The sequence below is a fragment of the Notechis scutatus genome, chromosome 1 (assembly GCF_049901735.1).
Source record: "Notechis scutatus isolate UNSWTSFEM ecotype Mainland chromosome 1, rNotScu1.2, whole genome shotgun sequence".
Classification (NCBI taxonomy): Eukaryota; Metazoa; Chordata; class Lepidosauria; order Squamata; family Elapidae; genus Notechis; species Notechis scutatus.
The window spans coordinates 55,178,131-55,204,359 of record NC_142009.1 but is presented as its reverse complement, the minus strand read 5'-3'; the positions used below and the strand labels follow the sequence as shown (position 1 = coordinate 55,204,359).

General features: G+C 37.0%; 1 protein-coding gene across 1 annotated transcript in view; it reads right to left on the bottom strand.

Moving 5' to 3' along the window:
* Window positions 1-26,229, bottom strand: part of DNAH14 (dynein axonemal heavy chain 14) — a 267,453-nt gene that overhangs the window by 112,176 nt on the left and 129,048 nt on the right. Inside the window, exons 44-48 of the mRNA XM_087957091.1 lie at window positions 15,461-15,590; window positions 13,953-14,017; window positions 12,511-12,686; window positions 4,502-4,630; window positions 2,135-2,275 (exon numbers count right to left, since the gene is read on the bottom strand). Of these exons, the coding sequence (XP_087813217.1) occupies window positions 2,135-2,275; window positions 4,502-4,630; window positions 12,511-12,686; window positions 13,953-14,017; window positions 15,461-15,590 (641 nt within the window). The remainder of the gene's footprint in view (window positions 1-2,134; window positions 2,276-4,501; window positions 4,631-12,510; window positions 12,687-13,952; window positions 14,018-15,460; window positions 15,591-26,229) is intronic.

Below are 26,229 nucleotides of genomic sequence, written 5' to 3'. Positions count from 1 at the left end.
TATATATATATATATATATATATATATATATATATATATATATATATATATATATATATATATATATATATCTTATGTCTTCAGCTCTGTGCTTCTCAGAGTATATGCAGCTGCTTCTTCCTTTAACTGCTAGTGGGGTGTGACTTGATTGGGTGGGGGCTTGGCTGTGTTCTGATTGGGTGGGGGTGTGTTCTCATTGGTTGGGGTTTTGGCTGTGTTCTGATTGATTGGGGGTTGGCCATGTTCTGATTGGCTGGAGGTGTGTTCTGTTCAGGTGGGGCTTGGTTGTGCTCAGGTTGGTCTTAGTTACTGGGGATTTGAGCTGGTGAGCTGTGATCTTGCTGTTTGGCTTCGAGTTGTGGTCGTGCTGCATCTTCATGGTGGGGGTCAGTTCGCTCATGTATGGCTCATCACTACCCACTTCAAACCCTCTGAGCCACATGAAGCGAACTGACCCCACCATGAAGATATATATATGTGTTTTCTTAAGTTTTCTGGTACTTACATGTATGGCATTCAGCTTTGTTGGGTATTTTCCCACGTCATTGTAGTTGTGCTTTTAAAGTTGTAGCAACGTTTCAGCAGAATCTCATCTGCCATCATCAGGCTTCGAACATCATCATACCCGAACAAAGCTGAATGCCATATATATATATATATATATATATATATATATATATGGATCTTTGGTTATTCGGGTTTTCTTATGCGGGAGAAAACCCGAATAACCAAAGATCCACATACTAATACTCCGAGAACCTCAGAAAACATATATATATATTATATATATATATATATGTTTTCTGAGGTTCTCGCTGGTATTTATATGTGGATCTTTGGTTATTCGGGTTCTCTCCGCGTAAGATCAAAGTATCTAGGCACGTTTGGCGAGGTCCCACTCGCCATCTTCAGGCTGGTGCTTTCGGCTTGCACTGGCACTAAGCCGAAAGCACCAGCCTGAAGATGGCGAGTGGGACCTCGCCCAAACGTGCCTAGATACTTTGAATCTTACGCGGGAGAGAACCCGAATAACCAAAGATCCACATATATATATATATATATATATATATATATATATATATATATATATATATATATATATATATATATACACACACACACACACACACACACACACACACACACACACACACATTTGATGCTGTTGCAGGGCTGTCTGAGCATCTGGAAGTTACAAGGGTCTTGATGGGCCTTTGCTACCCTGCAGGGTTTGATTTTGAACATGATTATACTTGCCCAAACCAAGCAGGTGCAAGCCTGTCTTCCACAAGAACACAACATTATCAGTAAACTTGAAATATTGCAAAAAAAAAAAAGTAATGTAATGCAATATTTCAAGCAGCAAATATTTCAATCCTGCCTACTATATTTGCCACTTTTGTTATTAGAAGGACAATTTAAAAATATTCCAGATGATAAACTTTGTCCCTACTAGCTGCTAGAAATAGTCCCTAATGCATTTTTGCTCTCTTCTAGATTTTGTGGTGAGATGATTTAACAATGTATTTTCTAACCCTTTCTCACAACTGCTCAAAGGTAACTCTTCTTCTCTTAGCTGACAGTAGCAATAGCAATAGTACTTAGACTTATATACTGCTTTATAGTGCTTTACAGCCCTCTCAAAGTGGTTTACAGTCAGCATATTGCCCCCAACAATTTGGGTCCTCATTTTACCCACCTTGGAAGGATGGAAGGCTGAGTCAACCTGTGTAACTGCATATTTCTAAAAAGGTTGCTAAATTGATTGTAAGTGCCATCATTATCTGTTCTAGTGTTCAGCAATTTTTCAGTCTTCAATTCCTTTTTTATATAAGGGTATTTCTAAAAGCCCTAGTGAGGCACTGGTTAGAATGCAGTATTGTAGGCAAACTCTGCCCATAGCCAGGAGTTCAATTCTTTCCAGCTCAAGATTGACTTCCATCCTTCTGAGGCCAGTAAAATGGGGACCCGATTGTTTGGGGCAATATGCTGGCTCTGTAAACTGCCCAGAGAGTGCTGTAAAGCACTATGGAGTGATATATAAATCTAAGTACTATTGCTATTGTTATAATTTTCAGTTAGGGTTTTTTGCTCTTTGTAAAACTAAATAAATAAAGGTCTTTGGGATAGTTACCTGGAAAATGCGTTGCAAAGACTGTAAGGAAGTTGCAGGCAAAACTAAGATGCAAAAATGGGACAGAAGACGAGTACTAATCTCATTACTTCCTACGTTTAGAGGTGTACAGCATGCAACTGTGGCAATGTCCTGAACATGCTATTAGAAAAATACATAAGATAGCAATTTAAAAAATCAACAACCTATAAATCAACATATTTATAATATTGTTTTACTGGTTCACGATAATTGATAATGAACGTATACATTCTTATGAAAAAGGTTCTAATGCAATTAAAAGAAATCCATCTGTTCCTAGGATAAGTACAGAGCTTCATACATCACAAATATAGATAAAAATACAAATCTCCTCAGAAATACTTCAGGCTCATTAAAAATTTTATTAAATAATCCCAAGAAAAAACAACTTTAAAATGGAAAAATGTGTATCAAATCATCCGTAATATAACTGTAGTATAATTCATAATGTAACTAATATAGCTCACAAACTCAAGATAGCTGCTGACTGTATAATTAAAAATCTGAATTGAAAAATCAAGATAGTAACTAAAAGGTCTGCAATTCTAAGAGCTAAATCAAAGGTGAACACAACAAATTAATTTACTTAAAACTCTGATATACTTCAATACTTTAGAAGATTAGCTCAAAATTCAGAAGGATCTTGGCAGACTTGAGCACTGAGTCTGCATTGGGGAAAGCAATGATTTTGGATTATTCTTCTTTAGTTTCCCTACATGTTTTTTTCCTTTTGCAACACAGCTTTTCCATTTCTCCAGCGAAAAAAGAGTGTCTTGAACTGTGTGGAGAAATGAGACAGAACTGGAAAACAGAATGGATTATCTTGCGATGTGTGCCTGGCAAGGGAGGGGTGCAGGGAAGAGGCATGCCAAGCTCTCTAGATCCTCAGCATGCAACTTCTGAAATCAGGGCAGGAGATCTGGCAGGCAGGAAGGCACCTGCAGGCTGCAACAGTCGGTGTGAGGGGTGTAGAGCCAATGCACAACAAGCTCTGCAGTTTCATGGTAGCATAATTGGGGAAATCCAGGTGGTTCAGCACTTCACGCCAAGGGATAGGGCTGTGCCCACTTCTGAGAGAGGCTGGGGCTCGGTGGGGAAGGTGAGAGGCTAGCCCAGCACTTTTCTGCCTGCTGACAATGGCTCCAGCACCCAAGGCTGCACAGGAGGCAAATGTGGCACCAAAGGTAAGTGATCGAAGAGGGGTTGGGAAGGAAAGGCCCAAATTGTTGTGGTTCACCGGCAGGCTGTGAAGACAGCAGCAGAATCGGACAGTGGGGAAGAACAGGAACCAGTCCGGGAGTCTGGGAGGACTCGGATGAGGGTCCTGCGTCCAATACATAGATGGGGCCAGGACCATCTGGGAGTTATGTGCTGACTCCGTAGCCTCCAGAATCTGGCAGCAGCAAGGCAGAGGAACAAGGGGAGCCTGTTCCCAGTGCGTGTGTCCACAGAGCTGCCAGAAGGCAAGAGCAGCTAAGACAAAAGGGGCGACTCAGGATTAAGACTTGGAGGTGATTGCCTCTCCCATAAGGTATATAGGAAGTGCAATGGCAGGAAAACCTTTGCAGGGAGCAACGTCGTTCACTCTGATCGGTTTGGACCCTGAAAGATCTGTGGTGAATTTGTTCTCTGTTTGGTTTTGTAAAGAGTAATTGGGACTTTAGTCATTCAAGTAAGATAAGGTGCATTCTTATCAGAAGTCTCTCGAAGAACTTTGGCAGCCGTCCCTGGGACTAATTATAACTGGTTAAGACTCATTCTCGGCTGTGAATGACGATAATTCATAGCCATTGAACTAAAATAAAAGAGGTTTGGATTTTATGTGTGTTTGTTGGTGTCTCAGGAAGCCTTGGTCAGAACACAAACAGCTTGGGACCCCAAGGGTGGAAAGAGGAGCATGGGATCTCTCAGTGGGTGGAAGGAGGCCTTTGGTGGCTGGAGGCAGTAGTCTTGTCCCTGCACTAGGCCTCCCATGGTCTTCCCCGCTCCTGAGGTACCCCATGCACTCTTAATGACCCACACATTTGATTAACAAATGCTTTGGGGAGAGGAGGGATGAGGCTTGTTCATTTAATGAGTTCCAATTAATGAATCCTCAGATTATTAATGTAATTTAAAGGCTCCATTACATTTGTAGCTTGAGGATTACCTGTACTTTAAAAATGAATTTAAAAATCCTAATTTCTCTCCTAAACCTATGTGCCTAAGAATATAGACTGACTAACATGGGGAATAAATTTCAACTGATCCAGAATACTATATTTACATGACAAATTTTTAATGAAAAGATCTTAATTTAACAAAAATCAAAAATAACAAAAGAAATGTTACCCATATTAAACATACTTTCCATTCAAGGTGTTTAGTGTCATAAAATCCTCCCAACTCCACAAACTGACGGATGAACTCTAATGGTGGCTTGGATCCATATATTTCTGCAACTGGCATGTTCAGATCATCAATGAACAGTAGTGCCTTGAAATAAGTACAATAAAAAACACAAATGATTATCATATCTAAAGTACATTAACAAAAATATTAGACACTTAATTTCTATCTGTGGTATTTTCATTTTTACATATAATAAGTATGATCTATTATGCATATATATCAAGGGATTGGACTAGAAGACCTCCAAGGTCCCTTCCAACTCTGTTATTCTATTCTATAGTATATATTGTACTCAGTCACTGAATAGGTGGTGTTGAGGTATTCTCTGTTAGGAGAATGATTGCACTCAGGGAAACATAGTGAGAGTGATGTTGAATAACACACAACCAGCATACAGATACACTGAATAATAAAATGTAGGTTTTACTTCCAGTAAATGGGTAAACAAAGTCCAAGAAACAGTCCAAATCATACATGGTTAAAGCAGTTAGTATCAGTCCAGGGATAATCCAGAAATGAAGTCCAGTATCATAAACAAAGTTCAGTAAACGGAGTTTGCTAACAGTTGCAAGACTCACAGCAATCCAAGCAGAATGACAATCAGGCAAAACGGCAATACAGGAAATGCAAGAACAAACCAGGTTTCTGGATCCATCTTATGGCCGTTGGAGGAACCTCAGCCGATCACAATTACAGCATTCTCTTTAAGATACAACAATCTTAAATTAACTATCCTGGTTTATATATTGCCAACCCAACTGTTAGGTGACTATCATTCCTAACATTCTCCCCTTTGGGTAGGACAATATATAAAACCTTACAGTTTAAGTCCATATTCCTCACAGCAAGTCTTTTTTTTTTAAACAAGTTTTATTAATTTCAAAAACAAACAAATCATCATCAACCATTACATATTTGAACCTTTTTCCATTATAAATTTTACAAGTCAGATAAAACCTTATCTTATACAATACAATTCTATTTTAAACCATTTCTAAATGAGCATAAAAACATCTCTTGTCCTCTATTTCTTTCTGACTTGATTATCGTCATTCTCTTTCTGTGTTTCTAAAAGGTTTCACCAATACTTCTCAAAAACATAAACAGACACAAACAAACATATAAAAATCTTTTAGTAAAGTAACTTGGCCCCGGTACCTCTCTTTATATGGGCTTTAATTATATTCATGCTCATCTTAGAAATCATTACCTATTTTGTTTACCATTCTGTATCTTCTATATATACTTCTCCACACATTTCACTCTTCATAATTCTATCTTATTCAATCCATCTTAATTTAAATCATTATATTTGTATCTTTTGCCCATCCTTTATTATCCCTCTATCTCATTCCTTATAATGAAAAAAAAAAAGAATTTCTCCTGAAATCTCTAATCAGAGTATGATGCCTTTCTATCCTCTCCCTAAATATTAGATTAACATTTAAAATGCAAGTCTTATGTTTTACAGCAGGGATCCCCAACCTTTTCGACGCCGCGGCCCGGTTCCAGCGTCAGCTGGGCGCCGCGGCCCGGTTCCGGCGTCAGCTGGGCGCCGCCATCTTTTTTTGACGAAAAATCACTTCCGGTGACGTCATCGGAAGTGATTTTCGTCAAAAATGAGTGGCGCCAGCGCTCTGGTGAGCTTTTCGGGTAGAAATGGCTTTCTACCCGGAAAAGCTCACCAAGCGCTGGCGCCGCCATCTTTTTGACGAAAAATTGCTTTTTTACCAAAAAGATGGCGGCGCCCAGCAACCAGCGGCCCGGTAAGGCTTGTTCCGCGGCCTGGTACCGGTCCGCGGACCGGCGGTTGGGGACCCCTGTTTTACAGTGCCTTGGGCTTTTGTAAAATGATCTGCAATGTTATTCTCTGACATGCAATACTCCAGTGTAATCATTTTACTTTGAACACATTGTCTCACATTTAGATATCTTAGATCAGTGTGTTTTGATCTTGTCTTAACAGCGAGATTGGAAGCCATCGGAATTGCTGATTGGTTGTCTTCATATACAACAATAGGTTCATTTACATTAATTCCCATATCAATCAATAGTTTATAACAAACGAAATCCATACATAATAGAGACAAACATGAGAATTCAGCCTCCATTGTTGATAAGCTTAGATGTTTTTTTGAATAGACCGCCATCCAATTAACATTTTTCCTAATAACATTACAGTACCTGACATTGATTTACGTGTAGGTACGTCTGTAGCGAAACTTGCATCGGCATATGGAGTTAAACTTAATTCATCCTTAGGCTACAAATATAATGCATAATGCATCGTTTGTTTAAGATATCTCAATACACACTTAGCAGCTTGCCATGCCTTTCAGTAGATTCAGTATTAAACCTGGCTAATTGGTTAACACTATATGCTGTCTGGCCTTGATCAATTACTAAGATAAGATAAGCTACCAATCAGTGATTGATAAATGTCTTTATCAAAAAACAGGACTTTGCACATCACTGTGGCTAAACTCCTGGCTCATCGGTGTTTTAGCCGGATTACAAAGTTCCATTTTTAAATTATTCAGTAACTGGTTAATTTTATCTGCCTGTGAGATTTTGTATCCTCCCCCAGTTTTATCTATTTTTTAAACCAAGATACTGTTTAATCTCTCCTAAATGTTTTATTTTAAATTTCTTCTCTAACATTGAAATAATCTCAGTAGCTTCTTGCTCAGTCTTAGTGATTAATGCTATGTCATCAGTGAACAATAGCAACAATGAAATTACACCATCACTATCCTTTTTGAATAAACATGGATCAGCCATGCCAGCTACAAAACCTATCTTAGCTAATTCCTTCACTATGCACTAGTTCCATTCATAGCCTGATTGCTTCAAGCCATAAAGACTCTTTTTTAATCTCCAGCAATCAGTTTTGTTATCAGTTTTTATTCCCAAAGGCTTCTTTAAATATATAGTATGTTGCAACGGTGCATGAAGATATGCCGTCTCCACATCTAAATGGTTTATTATGTATTTATTCCTAGCTGTCCACACTAATGCTGCTTGTAATGTGGTAGCCTTCAGACTAGGTGCAAACACCTCATCATAGTCATTTGCTGTCTGACTGATCGAACCCTTGTGCTACTAACCTGGTTTTATGGGTAACAGGCCCATCTACACCTGTTTTAAGTTTATAAATCCACTTACACCCTATGGCATGCTTACCTGGTGGTAACCTGGCATTTTCATATACCTCTAAACTTTGTAAAGATTTCAGTTCCTTATCCATTGCTTCCTGCCAAGCAGCGTGATCCTTAGCAGGATAGTTTCAGTTCATTATAGTTAGTAGGAACTGTATTTACTTGGCATACAACACTAGCCTGATATCTATCTGGTGGTCGTGTTACACGGGTTGAACATCTAGGCAACTCAGGGCTTACTGGTGGACTCTCCTGTTCCGCCTGCTCCTGTTCTTCTACTTCCTCCTGTGCCTGTTCTTCCTTTTTAATGGCTATTGATGGTTTAACTATGTCATCATTAGGGACTACTTGGGTGTCGATAACAACATCATTGTTGGATTCCTGTTCTAGTTTATGCCACCCAACGTGCTCAAGAAATTTAGCACTAGCCTACAGTAAACATTAGCTTTGCCTCGATCCCAGAATCTAAATGATCTTTGGTTGGCCTTGTAACCTACGAAAATTAATTTCCTAGCTCTATGTTCCCTTTCAGTCTTACTTGTGAGGGAATATGCACCCATGCTGGAGCTCCAAATGTGTGTAGGTAGCTTAAATTTGGTTTTCTGCCATGTCAACGAGTGAATGGCAATTCACTGGTTGTTGTGTTCACCACATTGTTTAACACATGGTTGGCACACATTATGGCTTCACCCCACAGTGTTTCAGGCAAATCTAAATCAGATAACATAGTGCGAGCCATAGCTTGTAACATTTGCCCTCTTTGTTCTATAAAAAAGTTGTGTTGTGGCCTGTAAGGTGCAGAACGCTTATGCTCGACACCAGCCAATTTCAACATTGTTTGGAAACTATTGTTAATAAACTCAGTCCCGTTATCTGTAACTAAAGTAATTATCTTATGTTTCATTTTTCTTTCTGCAAACCTTAGCCAATTAAAGAAATGTTGGAAGGTTTCTGTTTTGTTTTTCATTAGATAGCAGAAACCATACCATGAGTAATGATCCATTATACTCAAAACATAGCAGGCACCTCCCAAACTGGGTTTCTTAGGACTAATTATATCAGCAAACACAACCTCTATGGGTCTTAAACCCATTCAGTCTGTTTGCTGGATTAACCTTGCTTTTCTCCTGGTTACAGGGATTACAGTTTAAATACTTGCTACAGGGTTTCAATTTTACTCCCTCTGACAATTCAACAGTTTGTTTGAGCATTTTGAAATTAATGTGCCCCAGACGTCTATGCAGTAAATGTATCCATTCGTCATGTAGTTTAATATTGTTATAAACCGAGTTAGCCATCTGCAACTGGTCATCATGTATCACATATAAACCATTCTCTAAAGTAGCAGTAACACTTTTACCCTCTTTTTCTATTATACAATTATCTCCCCTAAAGGTTACTACATAACCAATATTAACTAAAGCCCTTACTGATAACAAATTAAATTTCAGTTTAGGTATATATAACATAGATAAATGCTCATTTACACATGAACAATATGCAGTACCTTCACCAGATACTTTCATCTTCCATCCATTTGCCAATGATACATGTTGCTTACTTGTGGATATCTTTACAAACCTCTCTATTTCTAGTAATGAACTGCGATGCTCCACTATCAACAACCCACAGTTTACAGTTTACAGTTGAATTGCTAGACATAGCTAAATTAACATTCTTCTTAGCCTTCTGGTGATTACCAGTATTCTGTCGTTTCCCCTTCTTACAGAATCTAGCTATATGTCCCCTAGCCCCACAAGAAAAACATTTCCTAACAGTATAGGCAGTTGAACACAAATCCTCTTCTTGTGGTTGTTTCTCTCTCAGTTGGTCTCTTTCCAGCCTTCTTCTTGCCTCTTCTAACAAGCGTCCGGTTATGTCAGCCAATGTCAGTTCATCTCTGGGTAGGACTTTCAGTGAAGATACGTAATCATCATAACTTTCATCCAATGAGGAAAGAATGGTGTAAACTTGATGCAGCTCTGAAAAAATCAGTTCCTTTTCATGTAGCTCTTGGAAAGTTCTTTTCAAGAAGTTCAAATGAGCTAACATATCTCCACCTTTCAAAAGACGTGCTCTAAACAGTTTACATGTAAGATGTATGTGTGCACCTACACTGTCACGAACATACATCCTCTTCAAATTCTCCCAACACCTAGCAGCAGACTCTTCTCCACGAATATGGACTAGCTGCTGGTCACTCAGTGTTAGTCCAATTATACAAAGAGCTCATTTGTTGTTCTGTTTAAAGTCAGCTAACTTTTTGGCATTGTCCTCATTAGTTGGATCCCGAGCATTTACATCTGGTGGATCTTGAACTCCAGCCCATAACCCTTCCCTGCACAGAAGTAGACCAGGAAACATAGTTTGTTCCATCCAACCAGGGTACCAGTGATAGACTTGTTGAAGGGTCTTGTGCCATCTTTTCCAGGACAGTAACCCACAATTAAACAGTAAAGAGCTGTCTATGGTACTATTCTCAGTTTTCTGAGCCTGGTATGTCCTGGGCCCATAACCAGTATTGAGGTATTCCCCATTAGGAGAATGAGTGCACTCAGGGAAACATAGTGAGAGTGATGTTGAATAACACACAACCAGCATACAGATACACTGAATAGTAAAATGAAGGTTTTACTTCCAGTAAATGGGTAAACAAAGTCCAACAAACAGTCCAAATCATACACGGTTAAAGCAGTTAGTATCAGTCCAGGGATAATCCAAAAACAAAGTCCAGTATCATAAACAAAGTTCAGTAAATGGAGTTTGAGAACAGTTGCAAGACTCACAGCAATCCAAGCAGAATGACGATCAGGCAAAACGGCAATACAGGAAATGCAAGAAGAACAAACCAGGTTTCTGGCTCCATCTTATGGCCGTTGGAAGAACCTCAGCCTATCACAATTACAGCATTCTCTTAAAGATACAGCAATCTTAAATTAACTATCCTGGTTTATATATTACCCAACTGTTAGGTGACTATCATTCCTAACAGGTGGCTTAGAAAATCCCCCTAAATACACACAGAATTAATAATTGGCTCCAACAAAGATTTTCTTAATAAATTATCTGAATTAGGATTGTTTTCATTTGATGGAACTATTCTATGCAATAATCAAAGTCTGCATGTATTCTGTTTTATTTTTCACTACTAATGGAACATATTCAGTAAATTCATTTTCAGATGCAGCTTGTGATACAATTGAGCGGATGCCTAGAAATATTGAAATACATGCCCAATAGTAATCCATTTCCTTCTCCTCTCTCCCAAAAATTTTTTTTTGGTGATGGGATGGGTGTTGTTCCTTTTGTATAACTCTTTTCCTGTTTTCTTCTTCATTCCTTTCTGTATAACACAAGGATAGACAATTTGTTCTAGGCTGGAGAACACAACTGGCTTCTTGCAAGACAAAGTCTTCTTGATGCTGTCAGTAAAGGGGGATATTTGAAATCTTCGGTACTTTTTTGTGGCTTTCAGTGATTTTACATGTAATTCTTGTTTAGCAACTATCTCATTTAGCAAATATCTGCAGTTACAACAGTGATTAAAAAGTAACTTTATGATGAAAAAGTAACTTTATGACTAATCCTCACATTTATGACCTTTGTAGATGAACTGAAGTAAGATCTTCAGCATATTTCAATTTAGTGACTGCTTTACTTGCTCACTAAATTGCCAGTTCCAATTGTGGTTGCTAAATGAAGACCATCAGCATAGGATTTTAAAATGATAGAAGCAATACTATTCCCAGAGTACTCCCACTACAAATCCTACCAATGCAATACTCAAAACACAATTTTAAAAGGAGTCCAAATTGCATTGCTAAATTTTGCTGACAAATTCCAGTGGCATCATTTTACTTTTCTTTCTTTCTTTTCTTTTTCATTTTTGCTGTAGTGGGGAATAAGGATGAAAATGGTTCATCTCTAAAATACCTCAAACTTCCATTTATTCAATTATTATTATTATTATTTTATCAGGATTGTATTATTCAAAAATGTCTATTTTGTTGTTGAATTTAAGTAGCATGTTCTTAAAGCACTTTGAGAGTTGTTTTACTATGGATTTTATTTGCTAAAATAATAGATAGATAGATAGATAGATAGATAGATAGATAGATAGATAGATAGATAGATAGATAAGAAAGAAAAAGAAAGAAAGAAAGAAATTAAGAAAGAAATTAAGAAAGAAAGAAAGAAAGAAAGAAAGAAAGAAAGAAAGAAAGAAAGAAAGAAAGAAAGAAAGAAAGAAAGAAAGAAAGAAAGAAAGAATTGGTAGCAATGGAATCAATTGTTTCTTTTTCTCTAAAGTTTTAGTGGCTCTTATCTAGTAAGAGTAGTAATCATCAAACTGAGTGAATGAGAACACTTATGATTAAAAGATCCTCTTCTTCCCATGGTCCATTCATACTCAATTTTTAATACAAAAGAAAAGAAAAATGTTGCCTTTACTCCAGATCAATTGGGAGCTGGATCCCAAAAAATGCACTATTTTGTGCGATGAGCACTTAAAACTAGGATACTCTTTAAAATGGCTCAGGTTTCCTAAGATCATTAGATTTTGCAAGATATCACCTGAAATTTTCTGAGATTTGGCAACTTTCTGAAATGTACATTTGTGCTTTGTATTTTACTTTGAATCTCTAAAGAATATAAGAATCTGAGGTTCTTGAAATGTTTTAAAGTTAATATGCTCTGATTCTTGCATTAGACTAATTGTGGATCAAATCAATTTTCTTTGAAATAAAGACTGAATAAACTGCTTATTATGTATGTGAGTTACAAATAAGCTTTCATTAACATTCTTACTTGTTGAGATTGTGGCGCACCTATGACATCTTTACTTTTCAGTATTAATTTCTGGGTGATCAAACTCTTCGTTTGAGCTGCAGTTGTACGGGCACCTAATTGTAATTTACAAATGACAGGCCCTGAAGATGGTTCTTCTACCTCAGAATCCTCTCTTACTGAGCTGAGAGCTGAAACTTTAACACATTGAATTGTTAGAATTTTAATAATTTTTAACCTTTTTAAAATATAAAATATTTTCTGTTCAAGGTATTTCAAGCTAGAAACACTTCTGGTATGTTCAGAAGTGACACAAATATGTCAGTGTTAAAATGAAGCATTTTGACCATGAAAGATTGTAAGTTTAAAATATTTTTCATATTCCTAATTATTTTACTATAATCATAACATTTTTAAAAAATAACAAGGTAAAATTAGCTATAATATAATTTATAGCTGTTAATAAATAACAGCCTCAGAATCAAGTAGAAAAAAGGCATTCTAAGCCAGCAAACGTCACCTGCGTTACTATTGCATTTAAGGCAATTTAAGTGCTATTGATTTGATTTTCCTGGTTAAAATAGAAGTGTAATACTTTTGCTGGTATCATACAACTAATAGAATTCCTTGTTAGAATACCTCTTGGATATTATTTTTTCTAAAACCACAGAAGTAAAACAGGTTGAACTCAATTCTTAATAATGTTTTATTAAGATTTACACAGACATATATGTAATCTGAAATGGTAGAAAGATTCAAAGGGCCCAGTCATTTCTCAACAAAGCTATAAAATAAGGGACTCCACACAAAGCAAAAGAATAGAATCAGTTAAAAATTTAATAGATAAACTTACTCTATGCCAGTCATGAATCTACTTCAAGATTCTCAACTTTGAGAATTGTGCTTGGAAAACAATCACCTTTGATTTAGGTGGCTGTATCCTAAGCTAATATATCAATGCTTTAAAAGACTTGTAAGAAGGTTCAAAAGAATATGCCATAAATTGATTTTCCCTTCTATATTATTGGCTTTATAAAGTTTTAAGTGGTGTAAATAAGACTAATAACATAATGCATTATGTTATTAGTCTTATTTACACCACTTAAAACTTTATGAAGTCAATGTATAAATCTTATAATTTAATTGGTATATTAGGCTGGCAGTGAAAGATACCAACATGCTCTCTATATGTACCAAAGAAACACAGATGTCTATAGAGAAATGAAATAAAGTCAAAGGAATAAAATTCTGAGCTATTTTATGGAACCATTTTTTATTTTCTTTTAAATTTGGCCAATCTTAATCTCTTTAGTGGGTTATTTTTTCATTAAGGATGTAATTTCAGTATTTAACATTAGCCATTGTTTGGACTTTAAAGAACTTATTTCTTTAAAATTTAATATATCATAATTTAAAATCTAACCCTAAGACATTTTATTCTTTCTTTAAAATCAATGACATACGTAATTCTCTGGTTGAAGAATGTGTTATTTTCCAAGAGCTACGAAATTGATCTGTTTTCAGCAAACTGTAGTTCAAGCTAAACAGCAAAACATAAACACAAAATGAAGAAAACACAAATTTGCCAGTTCTCACAAAAAATCATCAAACAATAAATTAGTTGGAGTTATTACTTTCTAGCATTTTCCAGTATATTAAATCTGTACATATTATTACTTTACTATTGTTAATTTATTTATATAGATAAGTCATTAACATTAACAACTTTATTCAAAGAAAATACACTGAGTCACATCAGACAGGAATGATTGACTATGATTTAGCTTTATAGAAGTCCAGTGACTCCTACCCTGAGTTGAAAAGTCATAAATCAAAAAAGGAGGGGAAAAAACTGGAAACTGGAGATGTAGATAAAGGATTCAAAAGTTTCCCAGTCCTTTACCATAAGAAAAAAAAGAAAAATAAACAATAGGACAGGGATGGTAGGCATGTTGGTGCGCTTATGCACGCCCCCTACAGACCTCATCAGACTTAATTAAAAAATGACACTGGGAAGAAAAGAGATAGTCTGTCTTTTGTTTTACCATTAACATATTAGTCAGGTATTGCTGAAATATTTAGAATAGAATAGAATAGAATTCTTTATTGGCCAATTGTGATTGGACACACAAGGAATTTGTCTTGATGTATATGCTTCCAGTGTACATGAAAGATACATTCTTCAAGAATCATAAGGTACAACACTTAATAATAGCCATAGGGTTATATAGTCATTGGGTATATAGTAAACAGAATATAGTCATAGGCTACAATAAGCAATCAAATCATATTAGGAAACAGTCAATAAAAATCATAAGGATACAAGCAACAAAATTACAGTCATATAGTCATAAGTGGGAGAAGATGGGTGAAAGGAAGGATGGGAAGATTAATAGTAATAGTAATGCAGACTTAGTAAATAGTTTGACAGTGTTGAAGGAATTATTTGTTTAGTAGAGTGATGGTATTCAGGAAAAAACTGTTCTTGTGTCTATTTGTTCTGGTGTGTAGTGCTCTATAGCGTCATTTTGAGGGTAGGAGTTGAAACAATTTATGTCCAGGATGTGAGCGGTCTGTAAATATTTTCACAGCCCTCTTTTTGACTCGTGCAGTATACAGGTCCTCGATGGAAGGCAGGTTGGTAGCAATTGTTTTTTCTGCAGTCCTAATTATTCTCTGAAGTCTGTGTCTGTCTTGTTAGGTTACAGAACCAAACCAGACAGTTATAGAGTGCTGATGACAGACTTAATAATTCCTCTGTAGAACTGTATCAGCAGCTTCTGGGTAGTTTGAGCTTTCTGAGTTGGCACAGAAAGAACATTCTTTGTTGTGATTTTTTGATGATATTTTTGATGTTAGGTGTCCATTTTAGGTCTTGAGATATGATAGAACCTAGAAATTTGTAATTGAAATTCGGACCAATATATTCAAGAACGAGCTTGAATTGTCCTCTAAATTTCTTAGCAGTTACCTTGTTATTTTAGTTTCATTGTAGTAAAAGACCTCTCCTAATATTGTTTTCCTCCTTATATTTAATCCATCTTTTTGGAGTCTTCCAAGCATATTATCTATCATAGTAGTCTTTCCACTGCCAGGATCTCCTAAAAATTATAGAAGAGACTATCAGGTTTCTATAGTTATAATGAAGAAGGTGAAGAAATATAAAATTTGTAATTCCAATGAATAAAAACATTCAGCTGAATTTGTAATTAATTTAATTTGTAATTAAGAAAATAAATTTATAACAAAAGAAATACCAAAATTATTTTAATTGAAAACTATTCTAATGAATTACTAAGGGTAAATTAATACTGTATGCACTATAATTTCATTATGTATTTTCAAGTGAGCAAAAGATAAAAATGTATGCACTACACTTTGTGCATTCATTGTGAAATATAAGCTGTGGTATATGAGCCATATTCCATCGATGATCTTGCATGAGATAGAAATTCAAGGTTGATAGGCAGTTTGAGGGTCTTCCTGGACTTGAAGCTCCTGGTTGAAGAGAATATTCAGCTGGACCAAGAAAGATTATGTACCATCTGGTGTACCAGTTGAGCCCTTTACTAGATTGGGGGCCTTCATACAGTCACTGATGCCCCAGTAAGTAAGTAAGTAAGTAAGTAAGTAAGTAAGTAAGTAAGTTAGTAAGTTTACTTCATTGTCAATTGCACCTCGTACAACAAAATCAAACACCATCTTCAGTGTACATCATGACCATTACCATGAAAATAAACACAAACACACATCCATCACCCTTCACACATTGAACCGAAAATCCCCGACACTACACCTACAGTGCACTATACAGCAGAATTCAAAGGAGCTACTGCCCTGGGATAGAAGCTGTTTTTCAGCCTATTTATCCTTGTTTTTATTATTCTGTACTGACTGCCAGATGGTAATAGTTCAAAAAAAGGGTTCCCTGGATAAGATGGATCTTTGAGAATGTTTTGAACTTTCTTAAGGCAGCGGGAGCTATAAAGCTCTTCCAAAGAGGGGAGAGGGAAACCAATGATTTTCTGGGCAATGACATTAACCATCTGGAGTGCTTTCCTATCTGCCACTGTGCAATTGACAAACCATACAGAAGTGCAGTATGTTAAAATGCTCCCTATGCTGCAGCAGTAGAAGGTCACCAGCAGTTTTCTGAGAAGTCTCAGGTAGTATAATCTCTGCTGGGCCCTTTTGACCAGGGCTGCAATGTGGTCACCCCAGGTCAGGTCCTCTTTTAGGAAACTTAAAACTGGCCACTTGCTCCACTTGGTCTCCATTGATAAGCAAGGGCTGGATGTCTGATGTGTTCCTTCTATAATCCACTATAAGCTCCTTGGTCTTATTGGTGTTGAGGACCAAGTTATTGTTTCCACATCATGAAGCAACCGGTCCACCTCATCTCGGTAGGCAGACTCATCTCCCCCAGAGATAAGTCCCACCACTATGATAAGTCCCACCACTACTCACTGACTGTGAGTAATCAGCTCACAGCTTGACTACTGCGATACAGTCTATATTGAGCTGCCCTTGAAGACCCCCTGGAAACTTCAATTAGTCCAGCATGTAGAGGCAAAAGCAGTAATGGGCTTTCCTCATTATAATCACCTGTGTTTCATGAATTTCACTAGTTTGCTTCTGGGTGCAACTCAATTTTGCTGGTTATAACTTATGAAGCCCTACTTGGTCTAGTTGTTTGAGGGACTATTTGTCTCCCATAGCATATGCTTGGACAATTTGAGCCTGTAGGATTGGCACATTCCAAGTTCCTTTGATTAAACAATGTCAGGACCCCAGAAATGCACGTTGCATGTAGCAGTGTCTGCCTTCTGCAATGAGATTCCCTGAAAATCTGAATGTACTTCACTCTGCTCTTGTTTAGAAGAGCCTTGAAGACCAGCCACTATTCACTAAGTCTTCATTTAATTGTGTTTATTGCTTTTATTGTATTTTTTATTGTTGCAAATTACCCAGAGTCACAGAGAACAAGGTGGCATACTATTATTATTGTCATTATTATCTCTTTTACTCATTGAACATGAAACTCAAACTGAACATTTAAAAATGTATCACAAATACCCGTTGTTAGGAATGGAAGTCACCTAATAGTTTGGTTGGAAAATATATCAACCAGGATAGACATTTTAATACTGCCTCTTTAAGGGAATGCTAAAATTGTAATTAGGTGTAGTTCCTCAAACGGCCATAAGATGGAGCCAGAAACCTAGGTTGTTTTGTTCTGTTGTTCTGGAGAGTGTTGCTGTTCCTATTGACTATTGATTGTTTGCTGATCATAGTTCTTCTTGGGTTTGATGTAAGTCTGTTACTGAACTGTTTTTGATACTGGACTTTGTTATTGGATTATCCCTGGACTGAAAACTGACTGGTTTAACTGTGAATGACTTGGACTGCTTGTTTAGGCTTTGCTTGAACGTTTATTGGAAGTAAAAACCTACATTTTACTATACAGTGTATCTGTGTGCTAGTTGTGTGTTATTCTTCACCACTCTCACTACGTCTCCCTGTATGCGCTCATTCTCCTAACGGGGAATCACCTCAACACTGGTTATGGGCCCAGGCCATACCAGGCTCAGATAACTGAGAGTTGGTGTGAATGCACAGTACTGTATACAGACAGCTGTTTACTGTTTAATTGTGGGTTACTATCCTGGTAAAGATGGCACAAGACACTTCAACAAGTCTATCACTAATAACCCGGTTGGATGGAACAAACTATGTTTCCTGGTCTATGAAGTGCAGTCTACTTCTGTGTAGAGAAGTTCAAGACCCACTGGATGTAAATGCTTGGGATCCAGAAAATGAGGATGATGTCAAGAAGCTTGCTGACTTTAAATGAACCAATAAACAAGCTCTTTGTATAATTGGACTAACACTGAGTGACCAGCAGCATATTCGTGGAGTAGAGTCTGCTGCTAGGTGTTGGGAGAATCTGAAGAGGATTTATGTTCGTGACAGTGTAGGTGCACACATACATCTTACACGTAAACTGTTTAGAGCATGTCTTTTGAAAGGTGGAGATATGTTAGCTCATTTGAACTTCATGAAAAGAACTTTTCAAGAGCTACATGAAAAGGAACTGATATTTTCAGAGCTGCATCAAGTTTACATCATTCTTTCCTCATTGGATGAAGTTATGATGATTACGTATCTTCACTGGAAGTCCTGACCAAAGATAAACTGACATTGACTGACATAACTGGAAGGTTGTTAGAAGAAGAAAGAAGACGACTGGATAGGAACCAACTGAGGAAGGAACAACCACAAGAAGAGGATTTGTGTTCAACTGCCTATACTTTTAGGAGATGTTTTTCTTGTGGGGCTTGGGAACATATAGCTAGATTCTGTAAGAAAGGAAAACAACAGAATACTGGTAATCAACAGAAGGCCAAGAAGAATGTTAGTTTAGCTATGTCTAGCAATTCAACTGTAAACCATGATTTGTGGGTTGTTGATAGTGGAGCATCGCAGTGCATTACTAGAAATAGAGAGAGGTTTGTAAAGATGTCCACGAGGAAACAACATGTATCATTGGCAAATGGATGGAAGATTAAAGCATCAGGTGAAGGTACTGCATATTGTTCTTGTATAAACGAACATTTAACTATGTTATATGTACCTAAACTGAAATTTAATTTGTTATCAGTAAGGGCTTTAGTTAATATTGGTTATGTAGTAACCTTTAGGGGAGATAACTGTATAATAGAAAAAGAGGGTAAAAGTGTTACTGCTACTTTAGAGAATGATTCATATGTGATACATGATGACCAGTTGAAGATGGCTAACTTGGTTTATAACAATGTTAAACCACATGATGAATGTATACATTTACTGCATAGACGTCTGGGGCACATTAATTTCAAAATGCTCAAACAAACTGTTGAATTGTCAGAGGGAGTAAAATTGAAACCCTGTAGCAAGTATTTAAACTGTAATGCTTGTAGCCAAGAGAAAAGCAAGGTTATGTATCTGAATGGTCTAACATATGGCAACTCCAAATCTTATTCCAGCAAACAGATTTAAAGGGTTTAAGACCTATGAACCTTTAGAGGTTGTGTTTGCTGACATAATTGTTCCTAAGAAACCTAGTTTGGGAGGTGCCTGCTATATTTTGAGTATTATGGACCATTACTTACAATATGGTTTCTGCTATCTAATGAAAACCAAAACAGAAACATTCCAACATTTCTTTAATTGGCTAAGATTTGCTGAAAGAAAAATGAGGAGTAAAGTAATTACTTTAGTTACTGATAACGGGACTGAATTTATTAACAAGAAATTCCAAACAATGCTGAAATTGGCTGGTGTCGAGCATAAATGTTCTGCACCTTACAGACCACAACATAACTCGTTTGTAGAATGAAGAGGGCAAACGTTACAAACCATGGCTCGCACTATGTTATCTGATTCAGGTTTGCCTAAAACACTGTGGGGTGAGGCCATAATGTGTAGCAACCATGTGTTAAACAATGTGATTAACACAACAACTGGAGAATTGCCATTCACTCATTGGCATGGCAGAAAACCAAATTTAAGTTACCTACACACATTTGGAGCTCCACCATGGGTGCATATTCCCTCACAAGTAAGAATGAAAGGGCAACATAGGGCTAAGAAATTATTTTTCATAGGTTATGAGGCCAACCAAAGATCATTTCGATTCTGGGATCAAGGCACAGCTCATGTTTACTGTAGCGCTAGTGCTAAATTTCTTGAGCACGTTGGGTGGGATAAACTGGAACAGGAATCCAGCAATTATATTATTATTGACACCCAAATAGTCCCTAAAGATGAAATAAGTAAACCACAAATAGCCATTAAAGAGGAAGCACAGGAGGAGGTAGGAGAACAGGAGCAGGTGGCACAGCTGAGTCCACCAGTAAGCCCTGTAATACCAAGATGTTCAACCCGTGTAACACGACTACCTGATAGATATCAGGTTAGTGTTGTATGCCAAGTGAATACAGTTCCAAGTAACTATAGTGAACTAAAACTGTATCCTGCTAAGGATCAGGCTGCTTGGCAGGAAGCAATGGATAAGGAACTGAAATCCTTACAAAAACTGGAGGTATATGAAAATGTCAGATTACCACCAGGTAAACATGCCATAGGGTGTAAATGGATTTATAAGCTTAAGACTAGTGTAGATGGGACTGTTACTCATAAAGCCAGGTTAGTAGCACAAGGGTTCAATCAGACAGCAAATGACTATGATGAGGTGTTTGCACCTAGTCTGAAGGCTACTACATTAAGAGCAGCATTAGTGTGGACAGCTAAGGAGAAATACATTGTAAATCATTTGGATGTAGAGACGGCATATCTGCATGCACCGTTGCAACACACTATATATTTAAAAAAACATTTAGGTATCAAAAATGATAATACAATTGATTGCTGGAGATTGAAAAAGTCTTTATGGCTTGAAGCAATCAGGATATGAGTGGAACCAATGTATAGTTAAGGAATTAACTAAGATAGGTTTTGTAGCTGGCATGGCCGATCCCTGTTTGTTCAAAAGAGAAAGTAATGGTATAAATTAATTGTTGCTATTGTTTACTGATAACATAGCATTAATCACCAAAACTGAACAAGAAGCTAGTAAAATAATTTCACTGTTAGAGAAGAACTTTAAGATAAAACAGTTAGGAGAAATCAAACAATATCTTGGTTTAAAGATAGATAGAACTAGGGGAGGATACAAAATCTCACAGGCAGATAAAATTAACCAATTACTAAAAAGTTTTAAAATGGAACTTTGTAAACCGGCTAAAACACTGATGAGCCTAGAGTTTAGCCATAGTGATGTTCAAAGTCCTGTTTTTGATAAGAACATTTATCAGTCCTTGATTGGTAGTTTGTCTTATATCAGTAATTGGTCAAGGCCAGATATAGCATACAGTATTAACCAATTAGCGAGATTTAACGCTGAGCCAACTGAAAAGCACTGGCAAGCTGCTAAGCGTGTGTTAAGATATCTGAAACAAACAATGCATTATGCATTGTATTTGGAGCCTAAGGATGAACTGATTTTAACTGCATATGCTGATGCAAATTTTTCTACAAACATAAATACACGTAAATCTACATTGGGTACTGTAGTATTATTGGGAAAGGTGTTGATTGGATGGAGGTCTATTCGAGAGAAACATCTAAGTTTGTCAACAATGGAGGCTGAATTCTCATGTTTATCTTTATTATGTACAGATTTAATTTGTTATAAGCAACTATTAATTGATATGGGAATTGATGTAACAGATTCTATTGTTGTTTATGAAGACAACCAATCAGCAATACAGATGGCTTCAAATATTGCTGTTAAGACAAGATCAAAACACACAGATTTAAGATATTTAAATGTGAGACAATGTGTGCAAAGTAAGATGATTAAGCTGGAATACTGTATGTCAGAAAACAACATCGCAGATCATTTTACAAAAGCCCAAGGCTCTGTAAAGCATAAGGCTTGCTGTGAGGATTATGGACTTAGAATGTAAGGTTGTATATATTGTCCTACCCAAAGGGGAGAATGTTAGGAATGTAGGTCACCTAATAGTTCGGTTGGAAAATATATAAACCAGGATAGACATTTTAATACTGTCTCTTTAAGGGAATGCTAAAATTGTAATTAGGTGTAGTTCCTCAAACGGCCATAAGATGGAGCCAGAAACCTAGGTTGTTTTGTTCTGTTGTTCTGGAGAGTGTTGCTGTTCCTATTGACTATTGATTGTTTGCTGATCATAGTTCTTCTTGGGTTTGATGTAAGTCTGTTACTGAACTGTTTTTGATACTGGACTTTGTTATTGGATTATCCCTGGACTGAAAACTGACTGGTTTAACTGTGAATGACTTGGACTGCTTGTTTAGACTTTGCTTGAACGTTTATTGGAAGTAAAAACCTACATTTTACTATACAGTGTATCTGTGTGCTAGTTGTGTGTTATTCTTCACCACTCTCACTACGTCTCCCTATATGCCCTCATTCTCCTAACATGGAATTACCTCAACACCAGTGACTGGTGGTAATGGTTGATACGGTTAAAAAAAAAGGATACCCAGATATTTGTAATAATCATCTTCATCCAGACTCTTAATGTTATTTTCATGGGGCATTTTGATTCCTTCAATTTTCACTATTTTTCTTTGTTTGTAGTGAGTGTGGCACATTGTCCAATCCAAACTCCATTGCAGTAGTGAAATGCTACCAGAGCTGCCCAGTTCGGCTGAACCAGTAGTAAAAAAAGCTTCGACAATCAGCTGAGAGGAGAAAGAAGAGAAAAGCACAGGATCGGCCCTCCTACCTGCCCTGTGCTTTTCTGTTCTTTATCCTCTCAGCTGATTGACGCAGCAGAGCCTCAGGTGGTGTTTGGAAAGCTGAGTGCACAGTGCACGATCACCAAACCAATAGAGAAACTGGTAGAATTCCACCACTGCTCCATTGCAATATCTTGGCTATATATATGAACAGTGTTGAGCAGCGATTATATTTCATATGGTGTTTTTCCATGCAGCTTTAGATCATCCATGTAAAGGAGGTGGGCTAGTCTGGCCGATGTTTTTGATGTTTGATAGCCATTGCCTGAGTTATTCGGTATTGTTGACAGAGGAAACAGTGCAATGACAAATAGTAGTGGTGATAGTGAATCTCCCTGAAATATTCCTCTCTTGATATTAACTTCTCCCAGTCTCTCATCATTGATCTGCAATTGTGTCTTCCATTCAGATACAATGCATCATATTCCTTAGGAAGCAGCATACATAATCTTAATTTATTTAATTTAATTCATATACTTTATCATTTATTCTTCTTATATCTAAAGTTCTTACACCTATCACCTGCCATGTTTGCCCCTAGATAGGTCTATAGAAGTTAATTTCCACCATTCATTAGACTTTGGTCAATCAAGTTTTTTTACATAATATTTGTTAATAAAATAGAAAAGATATAAGGTTGCCAATATTTCCACCTGTGCCTTATGTAGCATTCCCTGATAACAATAAGGAGACAAATGATAGTTTTGGCAAATTTTGATCAGTATGCCATGCAGACAATCACAATTTTACTTCAAACATCCTCATATTATTCTATAAAGTTTCTTTAATTTAGAAACTATCTTAACCGAGTAACAAAGTAACAAAGTTGGAAGAAATCTTGGAAGTCTTCTAGTCCAATCCCATCCTCAAACCAATTTATTGTTACACTCATCCTATCATCTCTGAGGATTATGCAGGATACATTGAAGAAATGTCTAGAAAAAGCAAAATGGCATAATCTTCCAATCATCTAAATATGATGAGGGATCAGTACAAATGATCTTTTTTTAAAAAAGTGAAAACCCTATGTAAGATATAACTAAGCTTAATGCTGGGAATCATGTACCTAGTGTAAGGACTTTCTGGCATATTATTAAATAGTAGAATGTGTAATCTGATGGAGATTATTTCTCATATAGTTTGGGAAGAACAATACATGGCAGTATTTAAAAGCAGGTCATGAACAGTGTGATTAATGATTAGTGTAATTAATTGATTAGTGATTAGAGTAATTAATTGATTAGGCTGATTGTTGCTCAGGAATATTATCTGACTAGAGAGATTACTGCAATTGATTGATTGGTGTGATATTGGCTATATAGATTACCCAAAATTGTTCCTTTAATTAATTCAATCAACGTACTATCTTAACAAACCTACCATGCCAAAAAGAAAATCCAATGCCAAACCACAACCTAAAGAGAAGATAATCCCCACCAATGAACCACAAGACTCCTGCACACGCCTTAAATGCTACAAAAATCTAAAGGATAATGAAAACTCCATCAAATGTTCTCTGTGTAAAAAATACGCTCATCATGACTGCTTGGGATTAACCAAGCAATTTATTCAATACCTGGAATCATCCAATGAGTTTCCATATCTCTGCAAACCATGCAAACCCAAACTGGATCTGTTGGAAAGAGTTGATACCATTGAAACCATTGAAACATCCCTTAACACCATAGTAGCATCCCTGGACGCCGTAAAAGAAAGAATATCCAACCTTGAAAAAAAAGACACAACGCAAAAACCTGAACATCCAATAGCTACTAACCACATCTCTACCCAACAACCACAACCCAATCCAAAACCCAATCCACAAATAAACACAACCCAGACAAATATTGATATCCCAATCCTCATCAGAGAAGCTGTTGAGCGTGAACGGAAACGTCCAAACGCCATCTTATTTGGTCTAGAGGACATCAATGACAATGATGACATCACAACTGTCCGAAACATCATCAGTGATTATCAAGCATCAACCATCTCCGCTGATGAAATACTTGACATTTCCCGCATTGGCCGAGAGCTCAAAAACAGAGACGGCTCTGTGGCCGCACGCTTGTGCAGGGTCATTTGCAAAAATGAATCAAGCAAACGTAAATTCATTTACACTATAAATTCACTCGCCAAAACCAACACCAACCATAAGAACCTCCGTTGTTGCCCTGACCTAACCATACAGCAACGTGCCCGCTCCCGTGTACTCCGCACCGAACTCAAAAAACGTCTAGACAATGGAGAGAAGGACCTGTACATTGACTACCATGCTGACTGTATCAAAAGTAAGCCACACAACCCGCAACTCAGCTTTAACCCTCAACCACAACCCTACCTCAACCGATCCACCATCACCCAAGACTAGGCATGCACGCCCCTAACTACCTCAATTCCAACTACTGCTGGCCTTAAATGCAAACTACTCAATGCAAGAAGCCTCGTGAATAAAATACCTGAATTTTTCCTCCTACTAAATATGGCTAAATTCGACATTATATTTGTCTGTGAAACATGGCTCAATGCATCTCTCCCTGACTCCATTACCACAGTAAGAGACTATCATGTTTACCGATCAGATCGTGAAATTCGTAGAGGAGGTGGTGTTGCTATCTTCTATAAAAAGTCCTTACATCTAAAAATATCCAAGTTACCCAGGAGCTTGCTCTTCCTGAGACCATCATCTGTGAACTATCCTTAAATATCACAATTCGATTCTTACTATGTTACAGAGCACCTGATTATGACATTGAACATGTAAACAAGCTAAATACATTACTAACATGGGCTGCATCCTGCCCATACCCTTTTATCTTTCTTGGCGATTTCAATCTACCTCATATTGACTGGACCCTAAATGATTGTACAACTGAAATCATACACACAACCTTCTACAATGCTATTACAAATCTGGGACTGGAACAACTAGTAACCAACAACACTAGACTAAACAACTGCCTCGATCTCATCTTCTGCAATAGTTTGAATTTAATTTATGGAATACAAACTAAAGAACCCTTTTCCAGCAGTGACCACAATATGATTGACTTTTGTCTCAACATACGCCCACACAAAAATCACCACAATGATGTAATCCCCAATTGTAACTTCAAAAAAGGCAACTATGATCTTATAGACAACGATCCCTCATCCCTTGATTGGCAATCTCTATTCACTGGATGCAATACTGTTGAAGACCATTACAACATATTTTTACTTGAAGTCAAAAGAGTCATCAAACTATATGTACCAACAACAACTCCCAAAACAAAACAAAAAAGCAGATTACCCATAACAATAAGGAAACTTCAATCCAAAAAGAGATCACTCTGGTGGAAAAACAAATCTGGTCACGTTGCCAATTTCAAAAGCCGATACAAAAATTTATGCCACCAGATAAAGACCGAATGC